The sequence below is a fragment of the Lemur catta genome, chromosome 8 (genome assembly GCF_020740605.2).
Source record: "Lemur catta isolate mLemCat1 chromosome 8, mLemCat1.pri, whole genome shotgun sequence".
NCBI classification, from domain to species: Eukaryota; Metazoa; Chordata; class Mammalia; order Primates; family Lemuridae; genus Lemur; species Lemur catta.
Genome location: NC_059135.1, coordinates 63,820,841 through 63,845,368, shown reverse-complemented (window position 1 = coordinate 63,845,368; position 24,528 = coordinate 63,820,841). Strand labels below are relative to the sequence as shown.

The following is a 24,528-nucleotide window of genomic DNA, read 5'->3' as shown; positions in this document are numbered from 1 at the left end:
CGGTGGGACGGGGCAGGGGGGTTGTGACGGGTCGGTGACCTTTTCCTTCTCGGCTGCCTTGGTGGAAGGATAGAATCGGTCAGATCTTAACATCTGTTAAGCCCCCGCGCAGGCTGGGTGGCTCTCCCGTTCTCCTAGTGAACTCGTACTTGTACTTAGTATTTGGGGAATCCAAGCTCTAGAGCCGCCGCCCGCGACAGGCGTGGCCAAGGGGTGGACGCGGGGCTCCAGGTACAAGGTGCGCGCTGGGCCCTCATCCCAGCCAGCAGGCGGGAACTGGGAAACTCGCAGACCAGAGAGCCACTGCCCCACCTTCTTTACCCTCTTCAAACCCCGGAATTCCACCTCAGTCTCAGACGTGTCAGCAAGGTGGGGTTTATACCCAAAGGTGCCATACGAGCCATAACTTTCTCTGAACCACCCCACTCGGGTTTCCACAGGTACAAGAGGTGCTCTGAGAGCATGTGGCGACTTGATGGTTGATGTCTCGGGGCACTCCCCGGGTTTAAATACCCAGCAAGAAGTGGGTGGAAAAGTTTTCCAATTCTTTTCAAGAAAATGTATTTTGAGGATATAATGAATCTAACGATTTTCAACTCACTTTTAAACCAATCTGCAGAGCTGAAGGCAGAGATCAGAAATGAAATGAAATTCTGATACACGTTTAATCTACTTTAAAAAAACTGACAGGAAAAATAAAATTTCAGATGTTTTTTATTCAAAGGTTCTCAAAAGAAATAAAACAGAAAAGCTAACAATCTGATCAAATGTACAGTTCAAAAATGTCTTTTGGCGTTTTAACAAGTCCTAGGAAAGAAAACTACAGAGTTATCTTGAACCGGACAAATAAGTTACCACTGGCAAGTTTGTGGCACTAGTAAAACAAAAATAAAAAATTAACTCTCTTGATCATATAGATATCTCTATGAAAATCTTTTTTTCAATCTGTACAAAAGGTCTTTCTTCATAAATTAATTTTTTTTTATAATTTAATGGCTGTCTACTATGTGATGTTTAACTGATTTTTTAATTTTTTTATGTACAGAGGTTATGTTTCCCAAATCTTACCCAGACGAGTATGGCACTTAGTTCAGACATTTCTAGCAGCAGACTTCCCCTCTCCTCTATCTGAGCTATCAAATTTCTGTCTTAACTAATGCAAAAATATCAAGTAGTGAGAGACCCGGTTTATAAATGTACTAGGTACACAGAGGGTGCTGCGTTCAGTCTGGACTTTCACAAAGCAGTAATGTTCCAGGGAGCATAGAACCAATAATACCACAACTTTAAAAAAAAAAAAGGAAACAAAAACAAAAACAAAAACACATTTTTCTTATGACTATGTAATTTTCACTAGAATCTACACTTCTCAGAGCAGCAAGGACTTTGAAACTATGAAATGTCACTGACATCTATAATCAAATACAAGCATAAAATTTAAGAACTAAAAAATACTCGAAAGAAATAACTGCTTAGCCCTAGCTCCTGAGCTAGGAGGATTTGGTCTGTGGAAACAGGGAGGGCCAGCAACCTGTCCCAGCACAAAAGAAAATAGACTCTGAGGTAGATAACTGATCATACACAGCTGACCAGACAAGTACACAGTTTTGGAAGACAACTTAATTTACCATTGCTTTTTAAAACGTATGCAATTGCTTTAATAAAAGAGCTTTAATAACAGTGAATTATCTCATATGTACTAAAGTAGAAATAACTGTGTATTTATGAATCAGGAATTTCATAGTTTCAAAATTGGTTTTCTTTACACTTGAACACTTGTAGTGATGACATAAAGTGTGGCACTGCTTGGATCCAAATCTTCCTTCATGCTTTTTTGTTTGTGTGTGTCCATACATCAATTAAAATTATAAAACCTAAATGCAAAGGTACAAAAAAGGCACATTCTCCTAACCGCAAACTGGTCCGGCAAAAATAAAGAGCACAGAAGATGTGATGCTGAGACAAGTTGGAGCTACTGGTTACTGGCTCTTCGGTCTTTGGTGAAGTTACCTTTAAAAGTGCCAAGTCATTTTTATTTTCAAATTTACCTAATAGAGAGAGAGAGAGAGCTAGTAGCCAATCGTTTTGATTCTATTCATATCTCAGCCTATGTTTGAAGATAAATCCTTACTTTTAGCTTTTGCCATTTAGTTGCAATAGCAACATTTTTCGGTTTGCCAGATTTCAGGCATAATTCTCATTCTAAAGCACTATCATTAGTATAAAGGAAGGACAAAACATTCGGTGACTCCCCTCCCCCACCCCCCTCCCCCAGCCCCAACGCTACCTACACTAAATCTAGAACATCAAGTTAGTTTTTTTTTTCCTGAAAAAAGGCAAAAAAGACTTTACATTGCATCATACAGCAGATATCCTAAATCAGTCAAACTATCAGAGGAAACTGTTGGCATACAGCCTTACAAACAATTTACCCTATTAAAAGTTCCCCAGTCAGAAAATGTGTTTCACACAAAACATTTTTCCCTTCTTGCATTTCACTACCTTACACATTATGTGAAAAATCATTAAAAACACCTACTACATATTTAAAAAAGCCAAAATTTCAGCAACTTTTATTGACTACCTTTTAAAAGCCCTATGCTGCTGTTTTACAAGGCATAATAGACCAGCTCATTTGGTCGAAGCATTCTACATCATTAGTTTGAACTAACTTTTACTGAAACAGCTACAGCATCAAAAGAGTTAAGGCAAATTGGAATTCATAGAAAAGGATAAGACACTTCACACTACGTTGAAAGAAAAACGGAAAGCTAAGAAAAGAGACATTGACGGCAACGCTGAATTACAGCAACACTCGCACGGCAAGCACAGAATACCATGGGTGAAGTCGGACTATTAAACTTCAGAAAGCCCATTTCATACAGCTGAAAAAAAAAAACACAAATTAAACACAAAATGAACAAAACCACAAAAATCCGGTCATGCACTTGGATAAGTCTTCATGGTCTTTGTGCATACCCAGAAAATTGAAGTTTTCTTTTCTTTCTTTTTTTTTTTTTCTTTTTTTGCATCATAACATTTGATAAAAATCTTTTGTTTTTGTTTTTTTTTTTTGTTTTTTTTTTACTAAAATAAACCTGTTCAGGGGAACAGCTACTAGATGAATTTAAGGGTTTTATGCACCTTATAGAACTTATAGCAAAAATAGTTTTAGTTGATTTCATTATAAATAACGTTTTCAAGAACCTGTGCAAAACTGTCAATAATTTCCTAAAGCACAATTGATCAGAAAAATCCATGATTGTTCAGCCTTCACACCCTTCTTCATGTAAGAACACCCTTCTGTACATCTGGAAGAGAAAAATAAAAGATAAATGCTTTTGTAGATTTGGTATAATATACCACAGAGCTCTGTAATCTTTCTTGTTGTTTGAGAAAGGCTGTGTGCATCATTGGTGGTAGACTGATAAATGCAAACTCTGGAAATGACGGTTATTTTCAACGCCTTGTATCTAGGACTTGCAAAATACTTTCTTCTCTAAAAGACCCAGAGCTAAAGCCATGTGAGTCTCTAAAGACAGAGAGTGACTTTATGAAATCAACAATACATATTGTCACCAGGGCAATCCAGAAACCAGGATGTTCTAAATTCTACACAGCTGTTCTTATTGCAATCTGCATGGTAAAGTGAAAAGTTCTGAAATTTGTGGTTCAGGTGAGAGCTGGGAATAAAAATTTATAATTTAAGGATACTGACAATAATCTAAATCCACAGTCAAGATATAGCTAATCTTGTAATGCTGGATTAAGCAACATCTTATGCTATAAATCTTTTAGTATATAAATATTACAACAAATATAATACAGGATAGTTGTATTATAGGACAATTTTGGTACCTGGTGTTTTCTGATGTTACAGATTTTTTTTTTAGGGAGGAGACTAATCATACATTTGACTTTAATATAAAGCATTGTTCTTTTTGGATGGCATGATTAATCTGCAAATTTACAAAATCAATGATTTTAACATTTCAACAAGATTGGATGCCTTGACTGTGATTAAAGTGGTATGATCAAGTCTGAGTTATTCCAACCACCATTTTGATTAAAACAAAAAACAAAACCATAGACTTTGCTTGAGTGAAGCCCCACAGTTACGAAGACCTTTCCCTCATACCTCACAGTTACTTATTAGGTTGAAAGGTATATGGAGAATGGTCATTAGACGTCTCTACAGCCACCTGCTGCTGACCACTCGCCTCCTACAACAAAGCAGAACAGATAAGGTATTAGGCCCGACAGTCCAACAGCATACACCTTAAAAGCAAGCACTCGTTAAAGTGCACTTCTTAATGTCATGTAGAGCTTTCAAGGTTGATTATTTCCCTAAGTAGCTGACATGTCTGATAGACCCAAGGAACTTCTCATCCAAATGTTTATGACTTGTCTATTATTATCAAACTGTAATTTATCAAACAAATTTCTTATTCTCTTATTTCCTGGGGCCAGATGTGGTTTGGAATTCAGTATTTTCAGATTTTAGAATCTGAAATATGGTATGCATGTGCTGTATATCATAATACCCTGAGGAGGCTCTAGGGCTGTATCTCATTAGCAAACATATTAATAGTTCTAAACCGAAACCCACGAATAAGCACAGTAAGTGGGATAAAGATTTTGTCTTGTCTCAGTTCAAGGTGGGTTTTGCCATAGGTCTAGTTTTTTGCTAATGCAGTTATAAACAGAATGTTTATTTTCAGATATTTTAGGGTTTCAGAATTGCAGATAAGAAATTGTAGGCTCTGGTAATTAAGGTTGACAATAATTGCAAAATCAGAAGCAATAATAATAATAATAATACAACAGCAGCAGCAGCAATAGCAGCAAGCCACAGTCCTACAATCCTTTCTTGGAACTGGAACCTTTGGGATCTGCCTAGTGGGCAGGATCAACTGGACTGATAAACATCCTTGGAATTCTAATAGTACTTAGCAGGAAAATGCTATGCCTTTCGACCAATCATAATTCAAATGTCAGACTTCTTTCTTCCATCCCAACATCCATATCTTCCATAACAAGAACTAAGAGTTATTTAGCTATACTAACAGCCTCTACAAAAACAAGCAAAGGTTCTTCCTCATCCCTGCTATAGTTTTGAAACATCAGCTTTTTCTTTTCCAATAAGTATCTTAACTAAAACTGATTTCTTTTCGTCATTACTTATTATTATTGATATGATCTCCAGATTTATCTTAATGTGCCTGTAAATATCATTTTACAGAGACAAGTCAGAGCTCTGAAGGAGTATGAAATGCACTACAAGCTTAGAAAGTATTTCTTGGGAGTGTGACCTAGATGCTGTTACCCTAATTTGTATGGACAGAATTATATTTTATAGATGAAAATAACACTCTATGTGTATACTTCCTCTAAACAATTCTTTATGCAAATAGTTGACTTTTGATAGATTTTTTTTTTCTTTGAGTTCTATTTAATTTACCTATTTCCAAAACTACTTAATTGCCAAAATGGTCACTGGATGGTCTGTACCAACCTCAACAGGAACCGCTGTCGTCTGCATGTGTGTATACTGTGGCAGATAGGCTCCTTGCATAGCTGATGTTGCAGGCATGTACTGAAAAGAAGAATAAGGTCAGAATGGGCGGTGGTAAACCATGTAAAATTCTGAGTACTTGGGGAATTGTGAGATGGGTATAATGTATTTGCAAGTCTCAAAGAAGAAATTTAAATGGGCTACCTCAAAGCTTAATTAGAGCACATAAACATGCCATATGGGAGGCAAAGTGAATGCTTTCTACTTTTTGAATTTGTCAAGCTAAAAATCCCACCTTTCCTTGGATTTACTAATAAAGAAGCACATGGGTGAAGATCAAAAAAATTTGTAATCCTCAATAATTCAGTATCGCTGATGTGCCATATTAGAAGATCTCTCCTCAAAGGACCTCGTTATTTCTTGGAAGCTCCCTAAACTAGTACCTAGTATTGTTTGTACAGATGGAGACCCAAGGGATAAATGACTTATTAGAACTTTAACAGGTCACTGAAGATTAGACAGCAGAGACCTGTTTTTCTGACACTGACAGTCATCCTTTCCCAAAGGCAGGAGAAATTTCTAGTCAATCCTATTGGATGTGTGTGGCCTTAGCTTAGCCTTCACAAGGAGCTGCTGCTGGCTTTGGGTGTATAAGGGGAAAATGTACTACCCCCTTCATTCTTGTAAGCTACCACAGATACAAGCTGAATTAAAACCACCTAAATGCTAAGCATGCCAACTTGGAAGTTGATCTGGTACCAGCTCAACCTTATTACCCAATGGAGTTCCCCGGGCCTTGGTGAAATAAGTCAATATTAAGATCACGATTCAATGCCCTCAAATTCCATAAAAGAAGAAGTAAATGAGGAAAAATTTCCTGCCTTTACCACTTTGTATTACCCTCATTTTTTACTTTGTGACACAGCCGCAGCATCATGAATGACACTAGTTATAAAGGCTACATATGGTCATGTGTTGGTGCTATATTCTGGTAAAGGAGAGGTACCCTGAGTATAGACTTTCAGTTCACCAATTAGTCAAGAAATATCTGAGTATTTACTTTATAGAAGGCAATGTGTGGGGAAGTGAGAGGATCAGAAGTAATCTTTGCCATCATAGCGCCTGTAATTTGACAGGGAAGATAGGGCTGCATTAATTTACCCTCCTCTGTTTACAGAGACACATGATATTAATTTGCCACCTACTGTTCCAGTGCTGCCTAGTGACAGATGACTCATTTGCTGGGCCAGAGGGCTGATCATAGATGCGGGCTGTAGTGACATAGTGTGCTCCATCGAGGGAGTTAACACGGCACCCTGGGGAGTTGGAGACAAGAACAAAATAAGACAAACTGAGGGAGGGCATTAAGATTCCATAATTACCTTTTGCAAAGGAAATGCCTTAGTTTGTTGAGGAATGTGAGGCAAAAACAACCTCTCTCAATCTTGCAAAGCTATCATTATTTATTTTGTTTCCTAAGCATCTTCTTCTAGATTGCTCTTCCTGAGAGTTTTGTAGGAGCATTAGGGGAAATTTTATCTTGGCACTCACTTCACAGAAATCCTTGTAATAGGCAAATCTCTCTTTCCCTTCACTTTACCTAACTGTAAAGCGAGCTAGTCCAGCAGGAGGCGCTATAACAGGAAACACAAACCACGATTATCATTGGCTGCTTAGGGTTACAAAATACTTTCTTAAAAAAACTTAGGAAAAAAATGACAGTTGATGCTTTCTATAGTCACAAAACAACAGATAATGATCAATGTAGTCTTTTGTTTGACAATGTTCTATACAGTCATTTGGTTCAGGATCAGGTCGTTGGGATGGAGAGGACATTCTTCACTCACTTGGTGTTTCTCAGAACTTTAAGTGACATTTTGGTGCTAGGGGAGGAAGCCAACTCAGATATGATTAATAATCTAATTCCAGATTCTTTTATTTGAAAAAAAAATTGTTCATTAAAAATCAAATTAAATATATTTAAGGAAACAGGAGGGAAAAAACAATCACCCATAACTCAGCCAGTCTAATACAGCCTCTATTAACAATGTCAGGGAACGACTGCCAGATTCTAGCCTCTGCCTCTCTCTACATCGTTGCAATCAGAGTACACCAACAATTTCGTATCCTGGGTTTTTGCTCTTAAGCTGGCATTCTATTACAAGCAGTTATCTAACTTACTGCACAGCTGTCATTATCATTTTTAATGGTTACATCATGGTGCATTGAATGTATAAATCAAAATTTAATTAACTCTTTATTTTTGGACTTTTGCAATCACACACTTACCTGAGAATGCAAGTATTCTGACATACTGTATAAATATTAATACTAATATATGTTTTGGCATCACTATACTTGACATATACTGTTATTTATTGATAATTAGGTACATAGTTGAGGGCAGAGGTAGGTGTGTATGTATTTCAATGCTGGTTTAAATCATGCAGTTTAAATCTGGGTGGGAAAAGGTAATGAATTCTCAGATAGGAACCTTCTGCACACACTCCTAATGCCTTTTCAAAGATGGTAAACAGAGATATGTGCAGTCTTTGTCTCTGAAAGTTGCCAAAAAGAAAAAAAGATATGTGTGTCAGAGATAATGTTTGTTATTAATATATTTCATGGGAAATGTTTTTATTTTTCCAATTTTTAATGTGCATTATCAAAAAGTATTTGGTAACATGAAAATGACTCAGAAGCCCAGAATATGGTGGGGGTGTTTCCTGTTCCTTTTTCTCATTGACTAGCACCACCTGTAGGAGTTACTGTATTAGGAAGTCCCCAAATTCAAACTGGGTTGATTTCTAAGCATTCTAAAATAGGGTAGCACAGAGTATCAGGGACACAGATTGCCATGGGCATGTGTGGATTAGTGGATGCATATTATGTATACATAGTGTGTAGGTTTGTGTGGATTTATGAATGTGTATCAAGTGCATATGTATAGATAAATATGTGTGTATGTGTATATATCACACATCACACACACATACATACATTATCGGACAGATCTCCTGTGTTATCACCTAAACATACTTTATCTGCTTCTTAAAGGTCATCTCAGCACCTTCTTGTTCAGAACTTGTTATCCCTGGATTGCTGTTTCATACACGTGGTCTTACATTGCACAGTGTCCACGTTAAGGAGGCATCCTGAGACAAAGTCCTGTCTGAACTTAAGGCCAAGAACGGTGTTATTTTCCTAAGCAATCCAATCTGCTTTTACCTTATACATATTGTGAACTGCATTGCTTATCAGGATTCCCATTCTGCATCGGTTACTAGAAAGCTCAGGGCCAAATGTGTGACCTTCTCATGGCAAGCACGCAGGTCATTCTCACAGTCCATACTTACAACTCCTAAATCCTACACCACCTTTGGCGAATGGTTTTAACCCAGAGAATATACATACATAGCTTACTTATAAAATACAGACATTAAGATGAAAAACTTACAGGGTGCTGTAGGATATATGGTTGAGGTTGCATCCAAGACGGACTTTGCACCTAGAAAAAGGAGGACGTGGAAAGAAATATTGATTTCCATTGTAATGTTTACCTATTTCTCTAGAACTCTTTTTAATCATGCTAAGTATCTACAGAAAGAAAATAAGGAAACAACACTATCAATGATTAAAAAGATTAAGGCAGTTAGAGTTCTTGGCAAACTGGTCACTCTGAATGGGATGAAATGATTATTTAGAAACAATTTCTATTTGCCCACTCAAGAAGTATTTATTGAGTATTAGGCACCAAAGAGAAAAAGGAGAATAAGACATGGGCCCCACCCTCAAGAAATTTACTGTCTAAGCAAGGGAGATAAACATAGAAACAACTCAAATTAGTGAAATGTATTACAGTCAAGGTATGAACTAGGTACTTTAGGAACACAGATGAATGAGAATTCTAGCACATCTTATTAGATGCTAACCCTTAAAGTATTACTATGTGCTTATTTAACAAGAATAACCAAATTCAATCTCTCTTTGATACCCAGAATGTTAGGTTTTAGAAATCTTGTACGGTAGTCAACAATTTCTAGTTAGTGTGGAAAATAAAAATCTGAAATTCAGATTTAGGAAATTAAACTTTAGTAACTAGATTTTGACATCTACAGTCAAAAGGGCATCCACACAGCAAACCCTCTGGAATGAGAAATAAGACGTGAGAGTCAGGTGTCGTGGCAGGAGAGAAAGCACGTGTAGTCTGCCACTTAAAAGAAAAACTTATCAGTCCATTTCTTGATGCCCAGAGCTTTCCAGAGTCTATGTAATTTTAAAAGAAGTTTCAGTTTCTAATTCTTAACAACAAAACTCTCTTGTATTTTATCCCCTGTTGTTAACTTCAGAGATTCTACAGAGAGGACATGGGGAAGAGTCATGGGGGAAGAATGTATTGTGATTTACCTTGATAGCAGAGCCCCGATACTTGTTTTCTCTGGTTTCCTTTGCCACCTAAGGCAGACCAAAGTTAAGTGCTTCTGCCTTGTTAACATTTCAGTTATCTGGACTGCAGCCTTTCCCCACTGGGGTATTGGTGGTTTCCTGCAGATGCCAATTTCTCAAATCCAATTGCATAAGCACAGGGTGGTTTAGTGCAGGACCCTCACAGGATAAATCACGGGGAGGTGAGCAGCTCCTTACAGACCTCAATTTGGGCTAGATGTTCCCATTTTTTATATGTTTCAGTGGCCTTAATAATCTAAAATAGCTTATGGCATTATGGGGTCAGGGAGCTATGACATCTAATCCAATTTTCTTTTTAAAGCAGCAAATCAGCTGCTATCAATTTCTAGTCCTCAATTTTCCCTAATTATAAAATGGGAATAATAATCTATGTTCTATAAACTCTTTACCATTGGTTCTTAACCTCTCTAGGGTCATGGATCCCTTTGAAAATCTGATGAAAGAAATAAACCCTTTCCTCCCACCCCCAACTAATTGCACATACACAAGCAAGCAACATTGTGCAAACAACTTAAGGGGATCACAGATCACTTAAAGCTCATTCAATGAGCCTACTGGGTTTTTGAACATATGGGGTTAAGAATCAGCTCGAGAGGCTATGGCATGAGTGTCAGGCTGATGGACTAAAATTCCACCTGCATCTCAGAGAAATAAAGAATGCTCAGGAGAGGAAATCAGGCCTTTGAAATAATATGTTGTTTCCTTCCACTTAGCCATATCAAATCTATTACCAACACTGGTCTCCTAATTTTTTATTCTATGAAATGATTCTGTGATCAAAATGCACACTGCTTTTATATTAAAGAAGGAAAAAGAGGTGGTGGAGCAATGCTTTAAGAGCTGTAATATCTATGCCAACATGAATGCAAATTAATATGTACAATCTTTCATTTGCCTGAGAACAATCTTACACTTGCCCCTATTTTTGGTGACATATAAATGACAGAGGTTTCCAAGTTCAGGTAGTTAAGAAAGAAGACTACCTATTAATAGCAGACATAGGAATTGTTATTAGGGAAAATGCACTAGAGCAGATCTCACTGAATCTTATACAGGCAAGGAAAAGGTAGGAATATTAAGTCCAAAACAATTGAAGAGGCATTAAATTAGTGAATACTAAGCCCAGCAGATTGAAGCGACAAAGCGACATAATCACCCAGAGAGAATAAAGAAAAGAAAATGAGTGGCAACTCAGGGAAAGGAGGACTAAAAAACCTAAAAGCTGAGGAAGGGAATGCTACTTTAAAATTTCACTTTTAGCACATCTAATCACTTCTGTTATTTAAGGCCATTGTTAGACAGAACCAGCTTTATGATATTGCTTATGTCAACCAATCCATTATTTTAAAAGTATAATTAATATACTTTTATTATGAGCCAACTAATCCTGCATATTAATGATGATAATCATAGCTAACATTTATTGAGTGATAATGAATTTGCCAGATACTGTGACTGAGCTCTTTACATACATAGTCTCATTTAGTTCTTATAACTTTCTCAAACCTGTGAGATAGAAACTATTATTATCCCCATTTTAAAGATGAGGAAATTGAGGTTTACAGCAGTAAAATAACACAGCTATTAGATTACATATTGTAGTCCCCTAACCCCAGAAATCAGGATTACAACATTTAATTCAATTGTTTTAAAAACAAGAATATACAAAAATTTTGATAAGCCACACAGGATTCCAACAGTCAACAAAAGAGAACTCTACTTCCACATGTCTATAATGGAACTCCATTATAATGTTCCTGGTCCAGACCACGGCAGTAACCACGTTAGAGTACTCTGATTCGGGAGGGGAAATGCATGTGTACCGCTGCGTTCATGAAGAACAGAAGCTAACCCTGCAATCAAATCAAGTCAGTATTATTACAAGGTGCTTAATGAGATTTTGTTTTTAAGTTGGGAATTTATTTTAAGGTAAAGCTTCTTCAAAAAATAACCTAAATAGGAAGTCACTTCTTTCTTCCTTTCTTTATTGCTTCAAATGTCATCTGCACTGCTCATTTAATGCTACCTAATAGAGACACACCTTTGCGTATTAGCATGTTTACTGGTTCTTTTATTAGTTCCTGCTGATAAATAAACAAAAGCAAGAGTACACACCTACTCTGTATTTTACCTAATGGCAGTTAACTTAAGTTTCAATTTTTGGGACACAGGGTGTCCAAAAGCAGGGCCCACTGCTGAAGGAAGTGTTTGGGTTCATCCCAATTCTAAAATGTTATGAGTCCAAGGACTGACAACTGACAACCATTTTCCCTTGCTTTACATTCTCCTATACATAAAAGTAAAATCACTCTGCCAAATAAAAAGCAGCTTATTCTAAACTGTGTATCCAAGCCGCATAACATTTGACTTAAATTTCATTATAAATGTTCAAAATTTTAAGACACATAAAAACGTAGCAGATATTCATGGTCCGCAAGTTGTCACACTGCTGATGAATCCTAAAGGTACAAACCTGGTAGGCAGATACAGGAGATGCAATATAGGGTGTAATAGAAGTTTGAGTGATCATTCGGTTTGTAGCAATACTGTATGGTGAAGGATAAAATCTAGAACAAACACAAAAGCCTTTATTAAGTAATCCTTTAAATAGAATAATTCATGGAACAAATGTCTGATATTTTCCACCTTCACATTTTCCCTCAAGCCATCATGCATTTTCCTTAATGACATACCCGTTCTGTATAGCAGCTGTAGTTGGGTCATAAGTAAGTGTCATTCCAGCCTATGGGAAAGAGAAAGAAATATAAACATTCCTCTAGAAAGGCACAATTTAAAAATTCCATTTCTTAGAGTCATAGCAGCGTAAGACAGTGATAGTTTAGTAGCATTTGATAAAACTGGTAGTTTCTGTTAGTCAAATACACCATATACTAAATATGAGCATTAAGCTCTAGACCTGTGCTGTCCCATATGGTAGCCATTAGCCGTATGCAACTATTTAAAATGAGATGAAAAATTCAATCCCTCCAGCATACTAACTACCTTTTAAGTGCTCAGAGAGCCACATGTGGCTAGTGGCCATCACCGGACAGTGCCTAGTCAAGAACGTTTTCCCCAGACATTCTTGGACCAGTATGCTGTTATTGTTTCTTAAATAACAATTCGTGGAAAATAAATATGGGGAAATGGAGGCCCAACACTTTATTTAAAAACTGAGGGTTTTCTTTAAATAAAGAAAACTATTCAAAATAATGAACCAAAATAAATAAATAAAAACACCCAACTTAATGATAAATATACTGTGTATTCTACTAATGTTATTTATGATAATCTTTGAATATTAAAAATATAAACCCCTTTAAGAAACCGTAACATTAAAAAAAACCTCCAAAACACTTGTGTATTTCTGTTTAGAATGCCCTTTTACTTTACATGTAGGTAGCCAGTAAACATAGCTGTTTCTACCAACTACCTGTTCATCTGGAGAATCATTATTTTCCACACATATTGGGAAGAGTTTTCATTTGATGTCACCTGAATTATAACGTATAGTAGGAAGGTTTAATCCTGGCACCTATTTCAGATGTGCGGCGGCCAAGTCAAGACGCCTTTTGTGTAGCTTGTCATGTGGTGCTTTCACGGTTACATGTCCCCACTAAATTTTCAAGAAAGGACTTACAAGTCTCACCTCTCCTTCTCTGTGCCATGGCCTTCCATTAGGGATGTATTTGTTTGGGTTCTGTCTCTTCTTCTGTCCTCCATCCGCAAACTTACATAATAAAGGTTCTGTAGGAGCTGAGTAAATGGGGAAAAATCATCTGTGAGTGCAGATGACAAAATGTAACTGAATTTCTTTTTTAATAGGAGCAATACTGGTGCTCTAAGGGAATTCATAGAAGACTTTAAAGCAAAAGCTTACTCAGAACCTTATAAAATTATCCACTGGTGGAAAACACAGTACAGAATAACATGTTAATTATTATTTCCAAATGAGAATGTAATGAAAACATTTACAGAACCACTCTGAAGAAGCAATGGAATCTGTGCTTCTTTAGGTGTAGAAACACTTTTTATTGGGGGCTCTCTCCAATTCCACCTCTAGACCATCATGAAAATAATCTTCAGATGTAAATAGGACGGTGCCATCCTCCCCTCCCCCAACGTTAAATGTTCCCATAGCTTATCTTTATAATTCTTTAGAGAGACCTTTCATTTCTCCCAGTAGAAAACAAGCCCCCTTTATATTGCTCTCACATCATATTTTTATCCATAGCATTTGCAACAATTTGAGTGCAGTTATTGGTCTGCTGTCTGTTTACTCCCTCTGGAATGTAACTCCCACGGGGACAGTGTCATTGTCCGTTTCTTTCATCACTGTATCCTCAGTACCTAATTGTCGGCACTTTGCAGGCACTTATTACACCTTGGTGGAATCAATGAGTGAATATAAATAGGTCTCATTTGTTTATTTTGGGGATACAGCAGTAGAGAGAGCTGTTGTGAGAAAGCTGAAAATGCTTGCCCACCCTATGTAAAGGTTTTCCTGTGCCTTTAATCATCCCACTGGGTGTTGCTTTACTATAGATCCAACTCACAAAATAGTCCAAAGGAAAACCCGAGAAATGAAACAGAAAAGCAGAAGATACAGAGGCTATTTTAAAGGCTTCATATTCGTTAGAGTTAAAAAAACAAAAAAACAAACAAAAACAAACAGGTGACAGACAACACAATAGGCTACCAGTGTGACTTTTCCTTTTCTTTGCTTTTCTATAATGGAAATAGCAGAGTATTCCCGAAAAGTTGTGCATTTTTATGTAAGTTTCTAGTTAATGTAATAAAGGAAATCACACCTTCCTGTCTGGTTCCCACATTCTACCCTTTGTCTACTATAGAACCATGATTACTACTTTCAAGTTCTGTTTCAAAGTTAAATAGCCATGAAGAGAAAAATATTGCTTGTGGAAAATTTACTCCTTTCTTCTTTGCCTCTTATTATCCTAATTCATCTCTTATTTTATATCACTGTTACCCACCCACTAATGACAGGGTGGAAGCAACAGTGTCTCTCAACACTTCTCTGCCAAAAAGCAAAACAAAACAAAAACCCAACTGTAATTCCTTCTTGGTGAGCTATCTAGGCTGTTGCTTGGACCTCCTTTCTTCTCTCCCCAGTGTGCATCACTCCAGAGGGATGGGTTGGAATATGAGCTCACTTCTGAATGGCAACTGTACTATGGGTACCAGGAGTAAGAGCAAAAATGTTAGGTGTCTGGTAAGAATATCAACGAGCCTCGGCCTTACCATCCACAAAAGGGCCCTTTGTTTACCTTCTGATGAAGCCCCCCCTTTCCTGAACAAGGAACTGCCATCTAAGGCAAACTGGGTGTGATGGGAGGTGGACTGGGGCCACACCCCAAACTGTGGATGAACAGTCTATTTGTCTTTTCAAAAAAAGGTGTTGAGTTTTTGGGAATTTGTACCTTTACCAATAATTAGAGAAAGTAAATAAATAGATGAAACAAGGCAAGAGGGCTTTCTAATCACTAAGGACACTTTTAGTTCTATAGCGGAGCCATTAAGAGGCGGATGGAAACTAGGGCTGAGAGAATACAGCATCCAAATAAAAGGAGGAGGAAAAGTCAAACCTTTCTGAGAGTAAAGACTTATTTTATACCTGCAATTCCCTTAAGTTACTAGGCAGTCTCGCCTTTGAAGGCAACCAAAACAATGCTACCTAAAATGCCAGCACTGAGGCCAGGTAGCTCACGCCTGTAATCCCAGCAGTTTGGGAGGTTGAGGCAGGAGGACTGCTTAGGACCAGGAATTCAAGACCAGCCTGGACAACACAGTGAGACCCTGTCTCGAAAAAAAAAAAAAAAAAAATTAGCCAGGCATTATGGCATGTGCCTGCACCCTAGCTACCCAGGAGGCTGAAATAAGAGGAGCCCAGTTGTTCGAGGTTATAGTGAGCTAGGATCGTGCCACTGTACTCTAGCCTGGGTGACAGAGCAAGACCTCATCTCTAAAAAAAAAAAAAAAAAAAAAGTACCGCACTGAAACTCCCCTCATTTTCCTGGGTCAATGTGTAAGCATGTACATGTGTCTATCTAGAAAGGAATGTGGTGCTGGGGGACACTTCACCTTGACATCTAAGGACAAATCAAGAACTCAGATGAGAAAAGCCAAGATCTTACTCTCCACAGACCTAGAAAGGTCCTTATAGCCTTGAATGTTTTATCCAGTGACATCAGAGGTAAGATTTTTGCCTCCATATAATCCCATAGGGCAAGACAAAGTATAATAAATTCTGTGGCACTGGCACTTTGTAGGTCTTCACTGTAAAAAGACACTTCTATCTGGAGGATTTTATAAAAATTAGTGACTAGACGGAAATTTAACTTTTTCTTTTTTTGAAAAAGAGGTTAGTTGGCTCAGGTAGTGATGCGAACAGATCGTTTTCCTCCATTAGCATAATTTCTTTCAGAGAAAATGACCAGCTAGGATTCATTCTGGAAGTTCACTCTTGGCCACCTAAGCAGGCAGGTGTGAATGAAAGCAGTGAAGTCCCAAGACCCTGATGTGCACTGAAGTTCTACATTTGCTGAATGTCCAAGCATCCCTCTATCTGTGGATAAGGCGCTTCTAATATATTTTCATTCATCTAGACTCTGACCTGTCATAGGAAAAGAAATCTCAGGTGACAATAAAGCCTGCTAAAAATGTATAACGATGAGGTAAACATCAAATGGTAACGACATGTTTGCAATTGTATCATTTAAAATGAAACAAACGGAAGGATATAGTTCAATCTTTCAAAAATGAATTATATTTACTACATGATTTTGTGCTGTCATTAAGATACTTTTTTCCCTTAAAAGCAAAAAGGTAAGTACTTAAAACAGTCTGTATACTGGCAGGTGTCCCATATCTTAGAAAAAAAAGCTCCTTATTTTAAAGAATTATAACCAGTAGAGATGACACATTTTTTAGATGGTTGCTAGCTCCTTGTTTCAGGGAAATAGGAGTGCCCCAGTATTTCATGTGAAGCAATGTAAATTTCTAGCAGCTTCTTTCCTCTATTAAAATTCTTGTTGGTCTATTTATTAGTTGAAATTTTTTTCTTTTTTTTTTTTATTTATTTCAGCTTATTATTATGGGGGTACAAAAGTTCAGGTTATATATATTGCCCATGTCCCGCCCATCCCCCCGTTGAAATTTTTATTGAGTGTCTACTACGTGGCAGGCACACGTGGGCTGGGGATATAGTGGTAGATAAAACAGGGTTCTTGCCTCATTGGGGCTTGCAGTTTACTGGGGAAGAGAGTGTACCCATCTTATAAAAACTCATTTAGTCACTTATGGAGCAGAGTACTGTTTGTAGAGATATTTGTTTTTAATAAAAATGCCACCTAGAAACACAATACTTTTGATGCAGAAATAGCTGTATTTCTTTTACAATCACTTTTCCATTTACTTGAAGGACATTATGAGAAACAGCTTCTCCCTATAAGTTCTTAAAGTTTTACTTATTACAAGATTTGTTCCATGAAAGCATATTATATATAACCTGAGCTTTTGTACCCCCATGAAGAGCTGAAATTAAAAAAAAAAGATTTAAGAAATTTCTAGGTATTTTAAGTGGCAAAAGGGCCTGACATATTTTCTGGCATCTCTTGAGAGCTAGCTAAGGTAATAGCATTCCTGGATTCTCCAATGTGCCCTCAACAGGGCTTTGCGAGGGGGATGATCTTTCACAAATGCCTGATTTCATGGTACTAACAATCCCTTCTAAGAGACTATGAGCCATATGGTGATGCTTATGATGACTTACAGCCCATTATAACTAACACTGTTATAACACCAAATATTTATACTTTCCTTACCTATCTTCTGAAGCTCAAACTCTACAGTAATTTGGGCTCGAATGTCTTTCCTTGATATTCATACTAAAAATCACTTCCATGGTGCCTGCTGTGAGCAAGCATTGTAGCTCAGGGCTGGATCTCCTGCAAGTTCTCCTCCCTTATCTTACCAGAGGGCCTGGAGCTCTCTGCAGTCTGTAACAGGATGGGCCTTTTCCTCGGTGTGCTCTAACTGAGGTCTTCTCCAAGCTTTCCCTAGACGCTCACGGTGGTAACAGCTGGAGAAACTACTCCTTCCAAACTCCCATATTTCTAGTTAAGCAGTATTTTACCCTAATCAACATTCTGTAAAACGCAAACTGCCCTTGATAGATGCTTCTCCATCACTTGTGGAAAACTAGTCCACTCAGCAACTGTAATTAGCTTTCTTTCTGATAATGCTGGCTACTTTCAAAATTCCTCAACTAACAATATGCAAGGAACTATCTGGGTCTCTTCTTTTAAAAAAATTTCAACCTACGGATCCAATAACGATTATCCATTTTTTATGTGCACAATATCGTTTCCTGTTTTCTCATCAAATTCTATTGTCCTACTCAGCCAACAGGCAGAGCTACAGCTTCTCTCTGTGGATGTTCTTCCTGCCATGACTGTTTGACTAAGTTCTGATTTCTCCTCCTGTCCTTTACATGGTGCTGCCATTCCGTGCTCAGTGTGATGAGAGCATAAACAACATTTGCAATATAGTCATGTGTTAGCTTTGTGTCCACTGGATTTGATTTTCCTTCTTATCACAATTCTCCCTCACCTCACTTCCCAACCCACCAAAGAAGGGATGTATATTAGCAAAATAATGATTCAACAAAATTAAAGTTATGTTAAATAGAAAATAAAAACTCAATACCCCCCATCACCCCAAGATAAATATTTTAATATCCTATATTTACTACTCTTCTAAGTCTATGTAGATACATTTATTTTTCATATTTGCAATGATAAGTCCTCTTCTTCTATCATTTATACTGTGGACCTTCCCCTATCTTGTCATAGAATCATTAGTTTAATGGTTATGTAGTGTTCTATTTGAAAAGGGGTCACGTACAGTTTCTTTACTGTTATTACTAACACTGCATGAGCATCTGTGTGTATCTTGCTTATCTTTTAAATTCCAGAGCCAACTGCTGTAGTAGTGGCTGTACTCTATGGTAGTTAGAATATTGCCTCAAGATTGGTCTCCACCAGCTTAAAATTTGGCTTTGCTACTTACTGGCTAGTGACTTGGGGCAAGTCATTCAATGTCTCTGTTTTTATAATCTGCGAAAGGGGGATAGTAATAGTATCCATTTCAAAGGATTGTTACAATTAAGACTTGGATGCTTAGAGGAACTCAGTAAGTATTAGCTATTGTTCTTACTACTACGACAACAGGGGAGCTCAAAGTTTTTTGCGTTATGGTTCCTCCCCTTGCTTTCGAATTAAGATAAATTCTCAGGAGAGGGACTTCTTGTTCAGAAGTTATAAACACTTTTAGGGACTGGCCTGTTATCCAGGGGATTTGATTCTGAGAGATTTAATGAGCTGGCTAGGGTTGCTGCCTTGGCTTCTCATAGAATAAAGAAATGTTCAGACGGGGCGTGGTGGCTCACGCCTGTAATCCTAGCACTCTGGGAGGCCGAGGCGGGTGGATCATTTGTGCTCAGGAGTTCGAGACCAGCCTGAGCAAGAGTGAGACCTCGTCTCTACTAAAAAAATAGAAAGAAATTAGCCAAACAACTAAAAATATATAGAAAAAATTAGCCGGGCATGGTGGTGCATGCCTGTAGTCCCAGCTACTTGGGAGGCTGAGGCAGTAGGATTGCTTGAGCCCAGGAGTTTGAGGTTGCTGTGAGCTAGGCTGAAGGCACAGCACTCTAGCCCGGGCAACAGAGTGAGACTCTGTCTCAAAAAAAAAAAAAAAAAAGAAATGTTCAAGTTATAGTTAAGGATGAAGTTGCTGGCAAATGCCTCTTAGAAAACTATTATACAGTAACACCCACATCTTCCACCCAAGATCCTTGTGCTTTAATAAAGTCTTACTCCACTATTTATTGTTCCTCACTGGCAAAACTTGATAGTGAAAGGGTGCAAAATGGGATGGGCATGATCAATGGTGACAATTGTCTGAAGGCAGCACCAGCCCCATGTAAGCCTGGTGTGGTACTCAAAGCATCTGGAGTTAACACCCTGGCACATCTCCAGCTGTGGTCTCTTGTCACTTTCAAAACTATACTTCCTCTCCTCAGTGGAGAATGAGTTTGAATTTTGGATCTGCAAGACAGCCCTTGCCCCACTGGCCACCCACAACTATCACGGCATGTTTGTTCTTAGGGAAAGGATTCCTCGTAAGACAGCAGCCCTGGAAACGCATATCTCAAGGTGTGTGCATTTAGTCCCTGTTCTACTATACATACTGGGTGAGGGAGATATGATCACATCATCTTAAAGGTACCAGGAACATCGCATGTGTCTTCAAGTATTTCTTTTGTCTTAGAGCGACCAACATTTTCTGTTTTTACAGAGTAACAATGCTTAAGACAAATATTAAGGGAACAAAATGGGCAATAAAAACCTTTGAAAAATCTCCAGGCCTTTCACCAGAGTCATAATTTTCCCTCTAAACATTACCTTTTCTGCACTCTGGCACAGGACAATTATTCGGACGAATAATATCACCGTACACAGAGAGTTATGAAATGTGGGCAAGAGAGTTTTTCAAGCCCCGCTGGGCACATACCCAATCTGACAAGTCAGAGTAACACAGAAAGCAGATGTGAAACAAGCTGAAGGCTTTGGAAGGAGTCTGCCAGCAGTCACATATGCACTTCATTGAACCCCTGCCCGCACTCCCCACCCCATGGCACAGATGAAGCTTTGAGCCATTCGGCAGAATGACACCAGCACAGCACTGACAATCCAGCAGGCGATCACATACCCGGTGCTAGACACTTTTTAAAAACTCACTGCCCTTAGCACGCAGGGACTTATTCAGACTCCATTAATGTCATGAAGAAGTCCAGAGAGAGAGATGGGTGACCACATCATCTCCTGCAGCACTGAACACACTGTTGGCCTTGGTTATCGGTGGGGTGGGTGGGGCGGAGTGTTTGGGGCAAGCAGGGTGCTGGAGCTGCTTTCAGCTCTAGGAGAGTTCCAGCCACCATGTCACGGGCGTTGTAAGTCTTCTCGGAGACTGTACTCTCTTTCGGGGAGGTACCGGAAGAGCATTTTTAGACAAATCCCTGAATCATGATCATGTGTTTCAGTGTTTTTGCCCAGAGCATGTCTCCTAATTTGGATTATCAGTTCCAGATAACTACAGCCTTCCATCTCTTGTTCTAACATTCATTGTGTGGAAAACTGCCACGATACTGTTTCCCTACAATGGAATTTTTATCAAGCAAGCATTAAGAAGTTATTGAAATCCTCTATGGAATTCACCTAGATTGTCTCACAAACAAGCCATGGGTTCTGTACCCTGGTTGGAGATCTTCCAAGCAAACCTAACTCACTACAGACCAGTCAGCACTCAAAACCAAGGTAAATCCAAATAAAGAACAATGTTTCAATATTTTCAGGGAATAATGAACTGGGTGGGGAAAGATAGGAGAGAAGGCTGTACATGCAATTATTTTTTGTCAATGAAGTATAATGTACGTTATAGAAGCATCTGCTATAAGACAAGATAAAGCCTCTTTTAAAATATGGTAAAATCAGAGAAGATTTTTAAAAAGCACATTACACTAAAAATTGCAATGTGGTACACTACATTTTTACAGAACTATAAACATGTACTACATTATGCACTGTGCCCCAGGCCAGGGTGGGAACCATGGCTGTGTCACTTGGATACGAAGAGTGTTGGCAGGGCGGCAGGTGTGGGAAAAGTGACCACTCACGTGCACAGCTGACTCCTTCCGCTTGGCCATCTAGAGACTTCCTTAAAGGGTCGCCATAAAGATGAGTTCACTGCTTAGTTTGTTCATTTTCAGAAAGTGTCCTTTGGGGATCGTGTCTAACACGGGTTTCTTTTTTGTACTTGGAGCCCAGGTCAGAGGCAAACTGCCAGCCGCGCAAGAATCCAAGTACTCTGACAGGAATCATCCTGGACAATTCTGCCCGCGCCAGCTAAACAACTTACATCACTAAATAAACCATCTTCTGCTGTATTTATGAAATGTTATGTCTGCCTAGCAATGAGCCTACGTTGTTTAAACATTAGAGTGGAGGCTCATTCAAATTGACCCTTGCCTGACAATAGTTTTGTTTTTCATCTGGATCTACCGATAATAATCATATGCACTCCAAGGAGACACTCATGGAGTAGCCATAATATGAAAGGAGAGAGCAGTATCTAATAAACAGACTGGTACTCAAAGATAAATCTTATATTATGTGTACAAGAAAAGAAAAAACAAGTCCAGAGAAGTTGACAAGTCTTTGAAATTCTTTACGGGTTTTCAAGTCTACTGGGGACTTGTTTTGAGGAAAAGTTGAAGTCACTACAGCAGTGTGCTTACAAGTCTGGCATTGTACATTTTAAACTCATGCCTAAAGGCAATTCAACCTCACACTCACATGCAAAAAGATATTCAACAAGGCCCTCAAAATAGCCACGATTATTGGGATAAGCTCTACATGAAAAATGCTCATAGAAATAACTTGGTAACTGCTGGTGGTATGGGGTGATAACACAAGCTTTCTGAGCCTAGAACAGAATTAAGAATAAAACACAGCTCCTGCCTCCAAAGAACCTGCAATCTGGCTGGGAACCAAGACTAATACACAAGCAAAAAAATCATTAAACGTTCAGAATGGTACAAAATTAAGTACTGATTCAGAACAAAGAGAACAGCTTGATTGCAAAATTGTACCCCCTGCAATGATGCTCTCGATGCAGAAGGGACTTGTCTGTTTCTTGTGCCCCATTTGTCACTTGGAAGAAACTATTGGTACAACTTGGAAGAAACTATTCTCTGTTGGCTGCTAAGGTGCAGAGGATCTCACAATCATTTACATGTGGCTTAGAAGTCAAGTTCTTTTTTTCCCCTTGAATGGATGTGCCCAGTAGTCTGCAAACCCACTTGGAAGAGAAAAGTTAAATGACACAACCATGAAATCTTTTGGAAAAAAAGGAAACTGTTCAACTCTGATCTATTTCATCGAAGGAACTGGAAGGTTTTATCTCAGACTTACACAGCATCTAAACAAATGTATCCTGGATATTTTTCCTTCTCAAACTTTCCTTATTGCATGCAAGAATGAGCTGAGAGAATAAAGAGGTCACAGGTAGGTAGATGAGCAGCCCTTCAAAGGGATTAATGCTTGGGGTTCCTGCCTATGCAAAGGATGATATGGCGAAGCAATGAAAACAACAGCTGGGCACAGGTGCTACACTTAGGAGGCCTGAGACGTAGGCTCCTCATATGAAATTTCTCTTTGGTCTTTACTTGGGCGGATGTTAAAAACATTATTTTTTCTTTTCTTTTCTTTCAAAATGGGAAAACAAAACTAACTTAAAAAACAAAAAAGAAGCTGTTTCACTAGGCTGAGTTCCTTGGAATAGCATACTTCCAGATCTTATATTTCATGTTCCAAACTTGTATCTATAGGCAGTTCCACTTCAGATATCGCCACAGAAGCAGTATACTGTTAGGTTTTAGTACTACAAGATCAAGTGTAGCCTGTGGTATTGCATACACTTACAAATTAGTTTCTCTATGCCATAAAACTCAACTAGACACAGAAAATTAAAGTGAATCTCTAATGGTAATCATTAGCCATTCAGCTAAAGATGGAATCTTGGAGCTGCAGCAGAATAAATACTGAATACTAGTTTCTTGTGCACAGGCTTAGAGAAATGGCTCATTTCAATGACCTCTGGCTGGAATTAATCTAACTTCAAAATACTTCAATGCTTTCTTGCCATCCCTTGTGTCCAAAACTGGGATAAATATTCTATATGGCTCCTGTGTTCACTTTCTAGAAGTCTGACCTTATGTTACTTCATAAGGTTCAATTCATTACATCAATTTACTTCAGTGTTACATATTTTTGCATAGAGAAAGTGGTGAGGTAACTGGGTATACTACAGGGGGGGAAATTTGTGCTTTGTCAGATGGGGCACTCTCTTTTTCTTGCGGGTTCGAGTGCAGCTGCTCACTTCAGAGACTCCTTCCTTGTTCAGAGATGAAAGTACGTGCCTGCTCCCCCAGCATCAGTATTTTGGACAAATGTGCTGATATGACTAATCCACTTAAGAGATCTGACCAACAGGAGGCCAGGGGAGCACAGTTAAAGGCTCCCTCTCCTGACCTGCATCCAACACTGAGATCCCAGCTTTAACCTTAGGGCATGCTTGGGTAAAAGCAGCAACATGGGGCTGTTAGCTGACACAGACCTAAGGATTGATTTAGACTCACTGATTTGGATACAGATTGGGAAGCAGAACTGCAGATGTATTATGCCAACTAAACGTAAGAAGACTAAAATTACAGGGGAGAAAAGATAGAGGAGGTTGTATGTGGCTTTTTCTCTTTTTCCCCATTTTAATAGTTTCAGTATCTCCCCCTCAAAGCAAGGTGATGTGGTTTCTAAATTTTGAAACTTTTCCCGGGCTGGCAGGAAGCTTGCTGGTGGCTGGCTGCAAACTGGAAGATATGTCAACTTTTTTTCCCAACTATGCGA

General features: G+C 38.4%; 1 protein-coding gene across 9 annotated transcripts in view; it reads right to left on the bottom strand.

Annotated features, from left to right (window-relative positions):
* Window positions 1-696: 696 nt before the first annotated feature.
* RBMS1 (RNA binding motif single stranded interacting protein 1) overlaps window positions 697-24,528 on the bottom strand; it is a 210,886-nt gene continuing 187,054 nt past the window's right edge. For 6 of the 9 annotated variants that reach the window (XM_045559528.1, XM_045559530.1, XM_045559537.1 and 3 more), the window contains exons 7-15: window positions 13,623-13,738; window positions 12,676-12,725; window positions 12,456-12,549; window positions 9,923-9,970; window positions 8,973-9,023; window positions 6,721-6,831; window positions 5,516-5,596; window positions 4,139-4,223; window positions 697-3,311 (exon numbers count right to left, since the gene is read on the bottom strand). In XM_045559528.1, the coding sequence (XP_045415484.1) occupies window positions 4,146-4,223; window positions 5,516-5,596; window positions 6,721-6,831; window positions 8,973-9,023; window positions 9,923-9,970; window positions 12,456-12,549; window positions 12,676-12,725; window positions 13,623-13,738 (629 nt within the window). In that variant the 3' untranslated portion in view covers window positions 697-3,311; window positions 4,139-4,145. The remainder of the gene's footprint in view (window positions 3,312-4,138; window positions 4,224-5,515; window positions 5,597-6,720; window positions 6,832-8,972; window positions 9,024-9,922; window positions 9,971-12,455; window positions 12,550-12,675; window positions 12,726-13,622; window positions 13,739-24,528) is intronic. The other 3 variants (XM_045559532.1, XM_045559534.1, XM_045559535.1) reach the window with 3 other exon arrangements.